The 12,976-nt window shown below is 42.8% G+C and overlaps 1 protein-coding gene across 12 annotated transcripts in view; it reads right to left on the bottom strand.

Moving 5' to 3' along the window:
- nhsl1b (NHS-like 1b) overlaps nucleotides 1–12,976 on the bottom strand; it is a 93,215-nt gene that overhangs the window by 35,862 nt on the left and 44,377 nt on the right. Inside the window, exon 1 of one of the 12 annotated variants that reach the window (XM_069514477.1) lies at nucleotides 10,858–11,182. The exons of 9 other annotated variants lie outside the window; for them this stretch is intronic. In XM_069514477.1, coding sequence (XP_069370578.1) covers nucleotides 10,858–10,873 — 16 coding nt within the window. In that variant the 5' untranslated portion in view covers nucleotides 10,874–11,182. Of the gene's footprint in view, nucleotides 1–4,177; nucleotides 5,299–10,857; nucleotides 11,183–12,976 lie in introns of those variants that run through there. 2 more of the 12 variants (XM_069514478.1, XM_069514466.1) reach the window with 2 other exon arrangements.

Genomic DNA, 12,976 nt, shown 5'->3' with positions numbered 1-12,976 from the left:
CCTCCGCTCTCCTCCTCCTCCATCGCTTCTAGTCTCCCAAATGAAAAGCCAGCTGTGGCCAGGCCCACTCTATTAATCTGACCACATTATCTGTTACAACAATTTGTCAAGCGAACGACACACTTGTGCTGAAAGATAAAACCACTTTCCTGGAAAATACAAATACAAGCTATAGCTTCCTTTACTGCAACCACTGTGTGACATCTGGGCTGATTTAAATGACCTGAAAAAATTGGGATTTAACCGGACTGAAGGCTTCCTGTTTTTATTTTTCTAATGTTTCAATTTATTTTGACAAATCATATGATAATCTATGGGGTAAATAAAGAAACCAAATCTTCCCTGGCTTATGGAAAACCTATTAAACTAAGAGTATTAAGAAATGTGAGGATTGTTGAAAGTATAAAAACCACCAATCATACAGTTCTGTGCTTTACTTATACAAGCAGCAGTAGCTTTGACTGTAATGAACAGAAGAAAAAGAAGCCTAACTACAGTTACATTTAAGACATTTTGAGACAATAATGAATAAAATTACAGAGCACTGCCAAGTACACGAATATGGACACATTTCCAAGTATCAGAATAACTCTTAATTCAAGATAAGGTGAAGTAGTGAAGTAGAGAATAAACCTCTAAATGTCACCTCATCTTAAAAAGTATATATCTATCGTCTTTACTAGAGCCAGGCTGAGTGTTCTCAGTTCCACGTTGGTGTTAATTGTAGTGTTATTGTGCTAATAGCTGTATCCTTGAGAAAGAACTGCAAGAAGAAAATCCTCTCAAGTAAATAGAGGATTTGCAACACACTGTGAATGATTGGTGTGACAAAACCAGCAAATTTACCTGAGACTGTCTATCTGAGGCAAGACAATAAATGGATTGCAGCTATGGACAAAGAAAAAACGTGACACAGCCATAATGTAGGAACACAATGTACACACACAGGCAAACACACAACTCCACACAACTCGATTAGCTCTCAGTATTTGTCAGTGATGGCTTCATTAGCCGTTGGTCACACATGATGGAAGAGCACCTGTTCAACCAATCACAAACCTTCAGTCTCCGTCTGTTAGATACAGAGAAAGCTTTTACCCACCAATTATTACCCATCACCTCTTATTTGACTGAATGTCTACAGGGATGTGGACGACTGGACTGCAGCCGCCTGTATATTCAAACAAGCAGACATGCGCTCATTCACACACACACAAACCAGGTTGAAGATTTAATCAATGAAAACAGGGATAAAGAGGGAGACAGAGATGGAGATTGAGTCAGACAGAGTGGCTTTGAAGGAAAACACAGCCTTAACCCATTTTACAGTTGAGTGGCCCTAACCAACCACTGACCCCCTATTCACAAAAGTGTGTGTGTGTGTGTGTGTGTGTGTGTGTGTGTGTGGGTGAAATCCTCTTCTTTTCTCCATCTCATTAGGCTGTGTGTCATGCTCTCTGCTCCATTGTCCACATCCAACGTGCTACTGGGGGGCTCCATGCACATTCAGGACTAAGTGTGCACTTGTCTTTACTCATCTGTGTTTGAGTGTGTGTGTGCGAGAGTGAAGGTGTTAGCCGTGAAAGGGCCACTAACGAATCTCATTGTGTTTTTTGTTTTTTTAATAGTGTCCCACCGCACCCAAATTCCCTTAATTGAAGAGGAGACAAACACTGTCCTGAACCCAAACATGAATTGAGAGTAATGGGGCGGATATTGATATTTAGCTTGATAGTTTTCTGTCTCAAAACATTTAGAGGACGAGATTAAGAAACAGACTTTATCGACAGGACCTCGTAATCTCTGTTCCATCCTCAGATACTGCGCAGACTTTGGCTTCAACTGCGTAAGACGGTAGGATTGTAAGATTTGTATCCAGGATATTCAAGCTTGTTTCCTGAATAGTGGAAGGACCTGGAGGCGTGTCCTTCATCTTTATAGCATGTGAGGGACATGGGAACACAAACTCAGATCAGCTTACATTAACTGCATCAGGCTTGGATCGGGGTCGGACATAAAAAACAGAATGCCTGGTGGGTTCAGGTCAGGCTACATTAGTTTTCTCTTGGGCTTATAAAGAAAAAGGACACACTTCAGTTTATGTTTCTTGTTTTCTGGCCACTTTCTTCTAACATCCTGCACTGCCATGACTCCAAACTGTTAAAATGCTGGGTTGCTCCACCTGCAACTGACCAGATATATTTGTGTCTGAAGTGAAAATGGTAACAAAGAGCTGAAGCCCCCTCCTCCCCTATTCCCACTGCCAATTATATTACCCTAACTGATTTTCAGCAGTGCTTCCCCACATAAATGCAACCAATCCATTTCATTTGGCTTCATCTAGTTACTCTACAAGCCTGGCCTCCATCAGGTGCTGCTCCCTGGGGAGCCATTGGCACTGACAGGTCAATAACCGAACCTGCCTTCCCAGAAAAGGATTATTGGGGGATCTGGTGGAACAGCTGCTCCACCTCTAAACTGATATAAACTAAAGAAGGATGGGAGAAGAAGCCAAGGGACAAAAAGATGATGCCATTTCAATTCTACTAAAAGAAAAATAAATTTGATTTATTAAGATAAGTATAGAATCAGGTAACGTGGGAATAAAAGGGAGAAGTACTGCATGCACACAGGAAGATGCAAACAAATACACAAAAAGTATTAGCCAAACATCCTTAGTGCATGTGTGTGTTTATGAGGGTCGTCTGATCATCAGTGCATGACCACAGAGTGACTGGTAGGTTGATTCAGCCTACAGAGCCCAGACAATGCCGCACCCATGGCGGCGACATCTTGAGCTGTCACGGCACGTTAGCCAAAGTAGGCGTGAGGACAGGCCATGCTCGTCTGGCAGAGTATTGTTACGCTAAATGCACGGGAATAAGGGATTTGGTTTTAGATAAGCATACATGCAGAAGGACATTAGTAGTTACAAGATAAGTGGATGGATAGACAGTGAGTCAATTTGGGACAGCAACAGTAAACAAAAGTTAGAAAAGTTGTTTTACTAGGAAGGCCCTGCTTCTCTAATGAACTTAATTCAAATATAACATTGAGCTTTGTATTCTGGAAGTATAAGCAGTCACTAATATGTCAAAGGAACAGTATAAAAAAGAAAGCAACACAAACACAGGTCAACAGCATTTCTTTCAGCCACTCTTTTATCCTTCAGCGCTCTCTCTTATCTCCCTTATGGCTCCTTTATGTAGTGGCAGAGGTGAAAGTGGATCACCTCCATAACCCCAGCGGTGTCAGCTCCATCACCCCCATACTGTCAGCTCTGTTACACTTCCCTGCAGGCCTGGCCCATCACCTCCAGCTGCTAGCTATTGTGTCTCGTTCCCAAGGGTGACCATCCTCAGGATATTCTACTGTCCCGCAAGAGAATGAATCTTCTTGGTGCAAGCATGCATACACAATCGAATCGCGACACAAGAGGCTACATTGATGATATGAGCAAGTAATATGAGCAAGAGTGGATGAATGCTTGCCCATGCACAGTAAGAAGGTCTTTAAATATGCAAATAAGTGCCATAAACATAAGTAAGTACTACAGTGTTATTGTGATGTATTTAGGAATTAGTGACAGTACTCATGAAAGTGTTTCTCTGCCTTCAGGACCCTCTGTCAATCCATCAGAGGCCAAGGGTCACAGAGGTCGTTGATGCCGCATGGGACACCCAGCAAAATGCACGCACGCACACAGACGGAACAGATCACCTGAGTTAAAAGGGGGATGGAAATCACCTAATAAGAAGCGACAAAGCCCGGCTTGAGAAAAGCCTCAACTGCTAGTGTTGTGACTCTCTAGCACCGTGACATACAGCGTGTAATTATTTCACACAAACTGTTCAGGTGACTTATAAACACTGGAGCCTGTTTCCCAGCCAAAACAAATACCACAAACGTTACTGTAGCAAAACAGCTATGTGTTGTCATGTTAAGGCTGCTAAGTCTTACTAAGAGGCTCCTAGAGACCAATACCTAGGAAGTCCTGTGGGTAGGATCCCAGTGATCAGAATGTCCATGAGCTACTGTCTTTTAAAATGAAAGAGATGCTGTCAAATCTAGGGGCTGTCAAGCTCTAAAGCTGCACAAAACTTAATTTGTATGAACATCAAAACTCTGAGCAAACAAACCCAACAGCAGAGAACATGTTCTACTCTCTAGTCTGTACCTTTTCCATCCTGGTAGGTTTGTGTTTTCCCAGGTGAGCCTTTGGTGTTGGGTCCAAGCATAGGTTTGGGTGTCCACAGAGAGTCCGGCTTCTGGTAGACCTTTGACACCGACAGCAGACGTTTGCGTAGACAACCCTCCATCCTGGCAGGCCTGGGGCCGGGGAAGGCCTCTGGCTGGAGGCTGTTGCCCATCTTGTTGGTGGGCTTAAAGGAGCACAGAGTTCTCTTCTCGCTGGAGGGGTCCACATAGCAGGCACTGTGCCAGCAGCTGACCACCGGCCCCGAGGAGAGGCATTGCACGTATGTGATCATCACCGCCTAAGACCTTAGCCCTCACCCCCTACACCCACCCTCGCCTGCTCTATCCAGGATCCAACTCCTCCTCTTTCTTGAACAGCCCTCACCCTCTCTCTCTGGACCCTCCACTTGAGGTGGTGGGGTGTCTGTGAAGGGTCTGTGTGTAGAAGACCTCCCCCTTGCTCCCAAACCCTCAATAGGCTTCCCCCTCTCTGCAGGAAGATAGGACAGGGGTTTGCAACCCACGGGGGACCGAATCCCCCTCCGTCCCTCCTCAATCTCCTCCTCCTGTTTTTGTCTTTCCTCTCCCACTCTCAGGGGATCCTATTGACTTGCATTAATTTGCCTGACAAAAGGAGGCTATGCACAGTGTTAGATTACAAGATTTAACTCCAGAACAAATATTCCAAAGAACTATTGCAGCATAAGGCTATTATCTTGCATATAACATATTCTGCATGGCTGTCTGTTGGCTCTATGGTGGACACCCTGGCAGCTTGTAAAAACAGGACCCAAGAGTGACCACAAGAAAATTCAAGAATACGGTTTAAAAAAAGGGCAGTGCCTTATTGGAAATACCTGTGGTCAAAGCTTGTTTTTGTCCTTTGAAATGACCCAGTAGAAACCACCACAAATTGTTCAAAATAAGATCCCCAAAAAAGTCAAGAAACCATCCTGCCTTTAAAAGAATTCAAGCACTTAGATGGTGAGGGCCTTGTTTGGTAAAATAGAGGTGAGAAAAATCGGTCAACATGGCAGCATCTCAGAGCATCCTTCTTCATCTTCCTCCCTCAGGAAAGACAGAGCAGTGAAATTGTCCAGTGGCGTCCACATGGCCTCCCCCCCAACTCCTCCTCCCTCTCTCCCCTGCTCCTCAACGCTGCTGCTCTAATCTGTAAACCCAGATTATCCAGCCTCCAGCCTCTTGCCTCTCATTGTGACAGACACACACACGCACGCAAAACACAGATGGACACCAGGTTGCAGATAATTAACTACATCACCACCAGTGCTCAGATGTGTGGAAGTTCAAGACGACTTGGCGTGTTTTTGTCAGCTGGTTAACTCAGATGACGCAAACTGAAGTGCTAAGAAAGCATGTGCATGTGGACCAAATATCAAACTACCGCCTCGGGTTTATACTCGGCCTGATTGGTGTTGTAGAGTGCAGAAACATATGGACCATAATGCTTTGAAGCGGGCAAAGCAGCAGAGATACATTTTGACACAGCTTTGATGAATTTAATTGGGAGTTAAAGCTGCAGAGGAGCAAAGAGCAGGGCACAGATGGGCCCAGAGGTAATACCTGACAGTCAACACAGACAGATGTAAGCACAGTGGACACCAGATAAAAAGATAAGAGGCATATAAAGCGATACACACAGATTAGCAAACATCATGAGAGTCACGAGTGGTAAAAACCTGCCAGGTGAGCACAAGCGAATGTGATACTTAAATCAGCTTGGATGTGAGGTAGAATGAGTTTAATGGTATAGACTGCGAGACAAGTAGAGGGGAAAACAGGACAAGACTCAAGGTACATAAAGTTCAGCCTTCAGATGGAAATTGATACATTCAATTCAATAAAAAGAGGCTATAAAACACAATTAAAATTTAATAGGTACAATAAAGTACCTATAAATACTAAAAGGAAATGTCTCCATCTGGTGGTGGCTAACAACCGCACCATGCAGTCACACTACAGCACTCTATATGTGAACTCAAATCCAAGTATGATCATAATCTATTGCAGCTTTTTAAGCCTGAGCAGATAGCCAAAAAACAAGCCAATACTGATGGTTATCATTTCCACAGCCCGGCAACTCAGCCAACACACAATCTGATTACAAAACCAAAACCACTGCGCAGCACACACACCCACACACAGAACATAAAACCACTGCACACCACACACACCCACACACAGAACAAACCACTGTACACACACAAACTTTAAACACTGCGCAGACACACATAGCCAAAAGATTCTGATTGTGGCCTCAATTGCACTTAACACTGTTGTTGCCCCTTTGTCCATAAATGCAGAGACACAGTGGGACATCCAGTTCACACAGAAATAAACGTCACGTAGAGCTAAACGCATAATAGCAGCATAACATCACAACAGGGGGTGTTTTTACAGTGACACACACACATACAAACAAACATTATTGGCAGGTACGTGTTTGTGGTGGTGTCAGTCATGCGTGAATATACTCTCACAGTCCACTGTGTATGGGTGTGTGAGTGTGTCTGGGCTTGTGAGAAGGGGGGGAAGCTGAAGCGGAAGGATTTGGGAGAGGGACAATGGTAACCATAGTTATGTGTAGGTCTGAATGGAGTGTGAGGAGCACCTGCATGCTGAGTTAGTCCTCTGTCTCGGGAAGTCATCCACTCATCCACAGGGAGTCAGCCATTGTCTTCACACAACAAAACTTTTCCAGCTTTGTCCCTGGAAACATTAAGGCTTGAAACTGTCTTACTAAGAAACTTTGTCTTCTAATAATACAACAGGTAAACCCCTTTCTTACATTTAGGCATTTTTCTACACTTTCCAAATTAGCCACTGTTTTCGAAGCTCTTCTCAGAGGACAACAGGTTCACTGGAGTCCGACAGGGTCCGCTCATAGGCGACTAGAAGCTCACCACCTATTGTTTACCTATCAAGAGCAGAAATCTCCTTGTCTCCTGGAAGAGTCTGACAAGTTTACAGAGGTCAGCCAGGGTTCCCTCTCAAAGTCTAATTTTCATTTCTGGATAGTGGGAGGAAGTGAAGATATGTCGTCCATCTTTATATATAGGTTGATGTATGATGCAGCAGTTAAAGTGGTTTTATAAACCAGCTATACTCCAAACTGGAAACACAGATTCTGCTGTCTACATTTCACCACCATTCTTCTGTCCTTGTCGCTCCTCTGGAGATAAGCGGCCTGCCACAACCAGTGTGAGAACATCCATCAACACCGCTACCCACAAGGCCAGAGGGCAGGTACTGGGTCAGCCTCAGGTCAAGAGGTCACGGTCTCACCAGAGCACAGCACAGGTGCACAGCTTATCGAAGGACCGTTATCTTACAAGTTTAAATAGGTTAACAAGGGAGGACTTGAACAGGCTGCAGAAAATAAGGTGAAGACAACTCTGATATTTAGCTCTGAAATGTACATGAATCTTTGATTTGTAATTTGACTTACGTGCTCCAACATGATAAATGTTCACCACCTATCATGTAAAATCATGACAACGTTGTTTGCAAATATATTCTACACATGTAAACTGCAGGTTGTGGACAATTTACTTTCAAGAAAGTTATTAAGGTTACTAATTACATTTGGCTGCTTTAATAATAGAAATACATTATTTTGATTTAAAACTGTTATAATAACCACGCATCCATTTTTGTTCATGGCTGTGCTCCACTATCCAAAGTCCTGTGTGATCTGATGTCTAGGTTTGGGCGGTAAGAATCCAAAGTGAAATGCCATGACGGAGTTAAAGTTAAATATAGGTTTAGACATAAGGCTATATGGGTCACTGCCCCGTAACACGGCTGCCCAAGAGAAAAAAAACACCCTGAGCTCCTGCCGCCTTTCCAAGAGTTTGTGACACACACACACACACACACACACACACACACACACACACACACACACACACACACACACAGTCTTTCAAATAACGAAGAGATATAGATCCTTTAAAACAAGATCCAGACATGTTTGTATCACATATACATAATACCTGTCATCACATCAGGCTGGAATTAGGGACACTGTGTCCTGGCTTTTGCCTGGGTTACATGCTCATGGGCATGAAGAAATGCACAATGTGCATTTCATAGTATCTTGCAAATGTTTAAGGTTTCAAGAGGAATTAAACTGACTTGAAGACATATTTCCATTTTGATAAAATGCTACCTCACTGTGTTCCAGGGCTGCAGCAAAACATTTTAAATTCTCAATTACGTTTAGATTGCTCCTTAATAAACCAATTAATAATGAGTAATACAAAGTGTCATACAATTGTGAAAATTTTAAAATATTAAATAAAATAAATTCTCACAATAGAGAATGTGGAATCAGTGAATGTCAATTAATCAATTATCTGGACATTTTCATGAAAATGTCTAAAAGCAGCTTATTTGTCTCAGCTCAACTCTTTTCATTTTGTCATGAACTAAAGGAAAGACCACACAGTTTTTCCATCACAAACAAATGAAGAATAACATTAAATCGTTGAATATGCCTTAGAATACACCCTGACATAAATAGGCTAAACTTATTTAAATTGAACTTCTTCATCGGAGCAACTGGCTGGATTGACACATCTGCGCTTCCACTACAACCAAAGCATCTGAAGCCACTATAATGCTCACAGATCCGAGTGAACTGCAATCAGAGTGGGAACATTGGTTCCACTCAACCAAAGACATGTTTTTACAGACTGGACATGGCCCGAGTTGTCCTTAACTGACCTAACAACATGGTCAAATGAATTCTCAGCAGTGTTGGAGTCTGACAGGGCTTCCAGTCACTTGACATGGACAGAAAATGTTGCATTTATGTGCCGCTCACACTGCAGGAAACCTCCAATTTGACAACAAACCACTCCAACTAATCCCTACACTCATTCCCTTCCTATGTCTGCTGTCTGGGAGGGAAAGGGGCTCAAGTGCAGAAATAACTTATGTAACATACCAAAAGCTGCACCAAGTGATCTGGCTGACTCGCTATAAAGGCTTATATTAAAATGCAAGGCTTTACTCTGGGTTGGGTGCGTGGGGGTGGTGAAAACAGATGAGAATCCAGCTCTGGCCACGGCTGGATGTGAAGGAACACGGACTGAAAATGTGTCAGATCTGCCTTAAGAGTTTTGGCACCCACAACTGAAGGGGGGTTGAATCATAACATAAGCAGTTACTTTTACTGGCAACCAATATGGAGTAATCTACTGGTGGGATCACAGTTTTTAATGTAATGCACAGTATTTGGGTCAGTTTGCTGTGTCTCTTGAAGCTGATGTGGAAAAGAGTCAAAATGTTGACCAAATCAGAGTATGGCAACTTTTTTACACTTGTCAACATCAAGCATTCACAAGCGAAAAGACATAGAGAGGACAGAACCTGCCGATCGTGTATTGGAATGGTAAATGACTTAATCTAACAACTCTGAATTTCCTTTCCAACACAATTCCAACATCTGTTTCCCTCCATATTCCAAGTCCGAGCAGAGTCACAGTACGGAAACTGTGTAACTGACAACCTAAAAGACTGCATACAGCTGGCAAACTGGAATATAGCCAGAAATAGTTGCAGTGTTAAGTTTATATAGCCTCATTTCTTAAAGACAAATCTGCAAGCGACAGAAAGAGATAATGCTTTGGGGTCCTGGTGATAATGATTTCCTCATTTCTGAGATAAAAGCAATTTGGATGATTTATTAAGTTGCAGCAAGGCAACGTCTCTTTCTTCATTTCACTGCAGTTGTAACCTGGAGATTTCACAAAAAGTTTTCAACTCGAAATCCAGTTTTTCCAGATCTTTGGTTATTCCTTGGATTTGATTTCTGTGCAAAGAACCATGTGGTTTATAAGTGTGATCCAAGATATGTGAAGATAGCAAATAATGTTTTTTCATCATTGCATTAATGAGCATAAAAGTGATGTTGGTGTGTTATTCTGGTCAGATTTGTTTCCATTCTTCATCTAAAGTTGAGGGTGGAGTGACGTCAGTGTTTAAAACAAAGAGGCAGCTTGAGTCCGATGCAGACACAACATAGCACAGCATTGACCAAAAGTATCAGACCAGGCAAAAATGCAGCTGCCAGTAAAAGAGAAACCGGTTTTCCCGTTATCTCACTTTTAACTGGTCAGTCGAGTAATAGCCGACACATGGCCCCACTCTGCAGGAAGGCAGTCCAGCAACTGCTGCTTCGCCAGCTGTTCCTGCGGACATGGCACACACTGACACACCAACACACATCACTCGTCCCTGCAAATACACTCTCCAGTTTGATAAAGCTAATTCAAAGCTCTCAAAAGCATTTGAGGGAAATAATCTCTTGATGTTTCCCCCAAAGCCATAGAGCACGAGTGATTTCAAAGTAAAGAGAGAAAAGGGATAAGAGTCAGTGAACATATATGAGTCAGAGACAGAAAGAAGGAACAAAAGAAGAAATGATTAAAGAAGGAAAAAAGGAGGATTTTCCTTCACTAAAGGAAAACACATGAGGACGGATATTAGAGGTAGCCACTGTAACAGAGATTACTTTCAGCACAAAGAGGAGATGGAGTTCAACTTTTCTTTGTCTCACAAAGTCTGGGGGGAAAAGTCACACACACCAGTATGCACGCACGCACACACACACTCACTCACATAAACACTTACCTTTCAGACAGAACATGTCTCTTCACTTATTTTTCCATTTATCCACAAGAAACAAACACAGGTATCTTCTTTCTTGCCGTTTCCTCTCTTTCTTCCCCTCCTTCCCTCTCCCCCACTCCCTCCCTCTCTATGCCGCTCGGTCAAAGCGTTCACACATGGACACACACATCCTGACACATACACTCCTCTCTCCCGCTGCCTCTCTCGCCATCTCCCTCCCTCGCAGTCTTCCCTCGTACACACGTCCACACACACACGCACATGCCACGAGTGGCAGGTAGCCAACTTCTACACCGCAGGAAACTGCCTTGCGACCCCCCTCCAATCTGCTTCCCCTCTCTCTCTCGCCCTGCATCTCTCAATATCTCTCTACAATGCTAAACCCCCACCCATCTCTCCGCCCCATCAGTGTTAAGAGGTGGAGAGCCAGAAGCCCTCTATCAAACTAAAACTCTTAAATCTGCTGTCACTCTCAAGCCCCTTTACTGGTCTCCCACATACATATACATTAAAACATATTTAGTACATAAATCAATTTAAATAAGACCTTTGCACTTCTTAGGGACAGGCAAAAATCAAAACAAAATTGCACAAACACACCCAGAAGAGCGTGAGCCTTGTGGATGATTGTGATTGTAGAGAATCTGGGCAGTCAGCAGTTCAGAATGAGGCAGGGGGCCCGGCTTGAGGCCGGCCTATTGTGCGCTGATCAAATATAATCGCTTTAATCCCCCACAATTCAACAGTTTGTTATCAGAAACAGCTACAAAACTTAGCGGATCCCAAACCCTCCAGGCTGGCCGCTCCAAACAACCAGAAGAGTCACATGGACAGAAACACTATGGACACACTATCGAGTCAAAATAACATTTGTAATTCGGTGAATGCAGTAAGAATTGCAATGGGTTAAAAATATGTCACATGCACTGAAGTCCAGGCAGTTGTGAGGTGTCGGAATCAATATAAAGCTTACACCTGGATATGAAATGTTTGTAAAAAGTGTGTGTATGTTTATGTACGTATGTGTGTTAATCCTACCCCACAACTGCTTGTAAGTTATGACCTTAACCAGATGTCGCCAATTACGGGCTGATTGGTTTGTGTGTGTGTTTGTGTGTGTTTGTGTGTGTGTGTGTGTGTGTGTGTGTGTGTGTGTGTGTGTGTGTGTGTGTGTGTGTGTGTGTGTGTGTGTGTGTGTACCCCCTCTGCAGGGGTGAGAGGATAAAATGAGAATGCCACAAAAACACAACCCTGGAAATAATCAGCAATTAAAAAACGCACACAAATCCCTGGGTGCACCCACCTAACCAGACAATAAAGTCTGACTCCATCAAACTTTCACCTTAATTGGCTTCTGCTGCTCCCAAAATGGCTTTTATACTTTTACCTTCATCGTAAAATCCTGAGCACTGAGTGTGATGTCAGCCTAATCACTGCTCTCACAAAGTGGGAGAGGTGGATTTTCTCCCCTGTTTTGAATCAACCAGATTAAGACTGTTGGCAGGACAAATTACGAGATGATATTATGATAATGAGGTCAGCAAAAGCTAATGAACTTAGGAAGTATTGACAGAAAACAACTTAGTAGTAAAGATATATCCAAATTAATTAGAGGTATGGCAGAAACGCTTTGGAAGAGGTGGTTGCAAACAATAGACGCAATAATGAAGGTTGCAAGCAGATGATCCTTTGCTTTAAGGAGTCACAAGCCAAAGAGGCTGGTGACCACTGCTCTACATATTTCACGTCAAAATCTTTAAAAATCCCCGTCCATGGAGTTATTGCTTTCTTTTATTGAAACACACTGAAATAGTCTTCAAATATCTATATTCATTCTTTAATTTGTGTTCTTATTTATCTATTAATCATTTATATTTATCATAATATTTGTTACATTAATGAGTCTTGCCTCTGTATTCTAAAATGAGTCTGTTATGTAATTCCCCTTCTATTGTTCAAGCTGTGCTGTATGATGTATTTTTTCTGCACCGTAAGACGTGGCAGCGCTCCTCTGGTTAAATGACAGTGTCTAACTGTAACTGCGGGACATAAAGACTGTATTCAGAGAATTTCCAGCTGGCCACTGTTTTTATTCTTCAAAAATACAGTCTTTGTCTGC

This window comes from Paralichthys olivaceus, chromosome 19 (genome assembly GCF_024713975.1).
Source record: "Paralichthys olivaceus isolate ysfri-2021 chromosome 19, ASM2471397v2, whole genome shotgun sequence".
In the NCBI taxonomy this organism is placed as follows: Eukaryota; Metazoa; Chordata; class Actinopteri; order Pleuronectiformes; family Paralichthyidae; genus Paralichthys; species Paralichthys olivaceus.
This window is presented reverse-complemented; position numbering and strand designations above follow the sequence as displayed.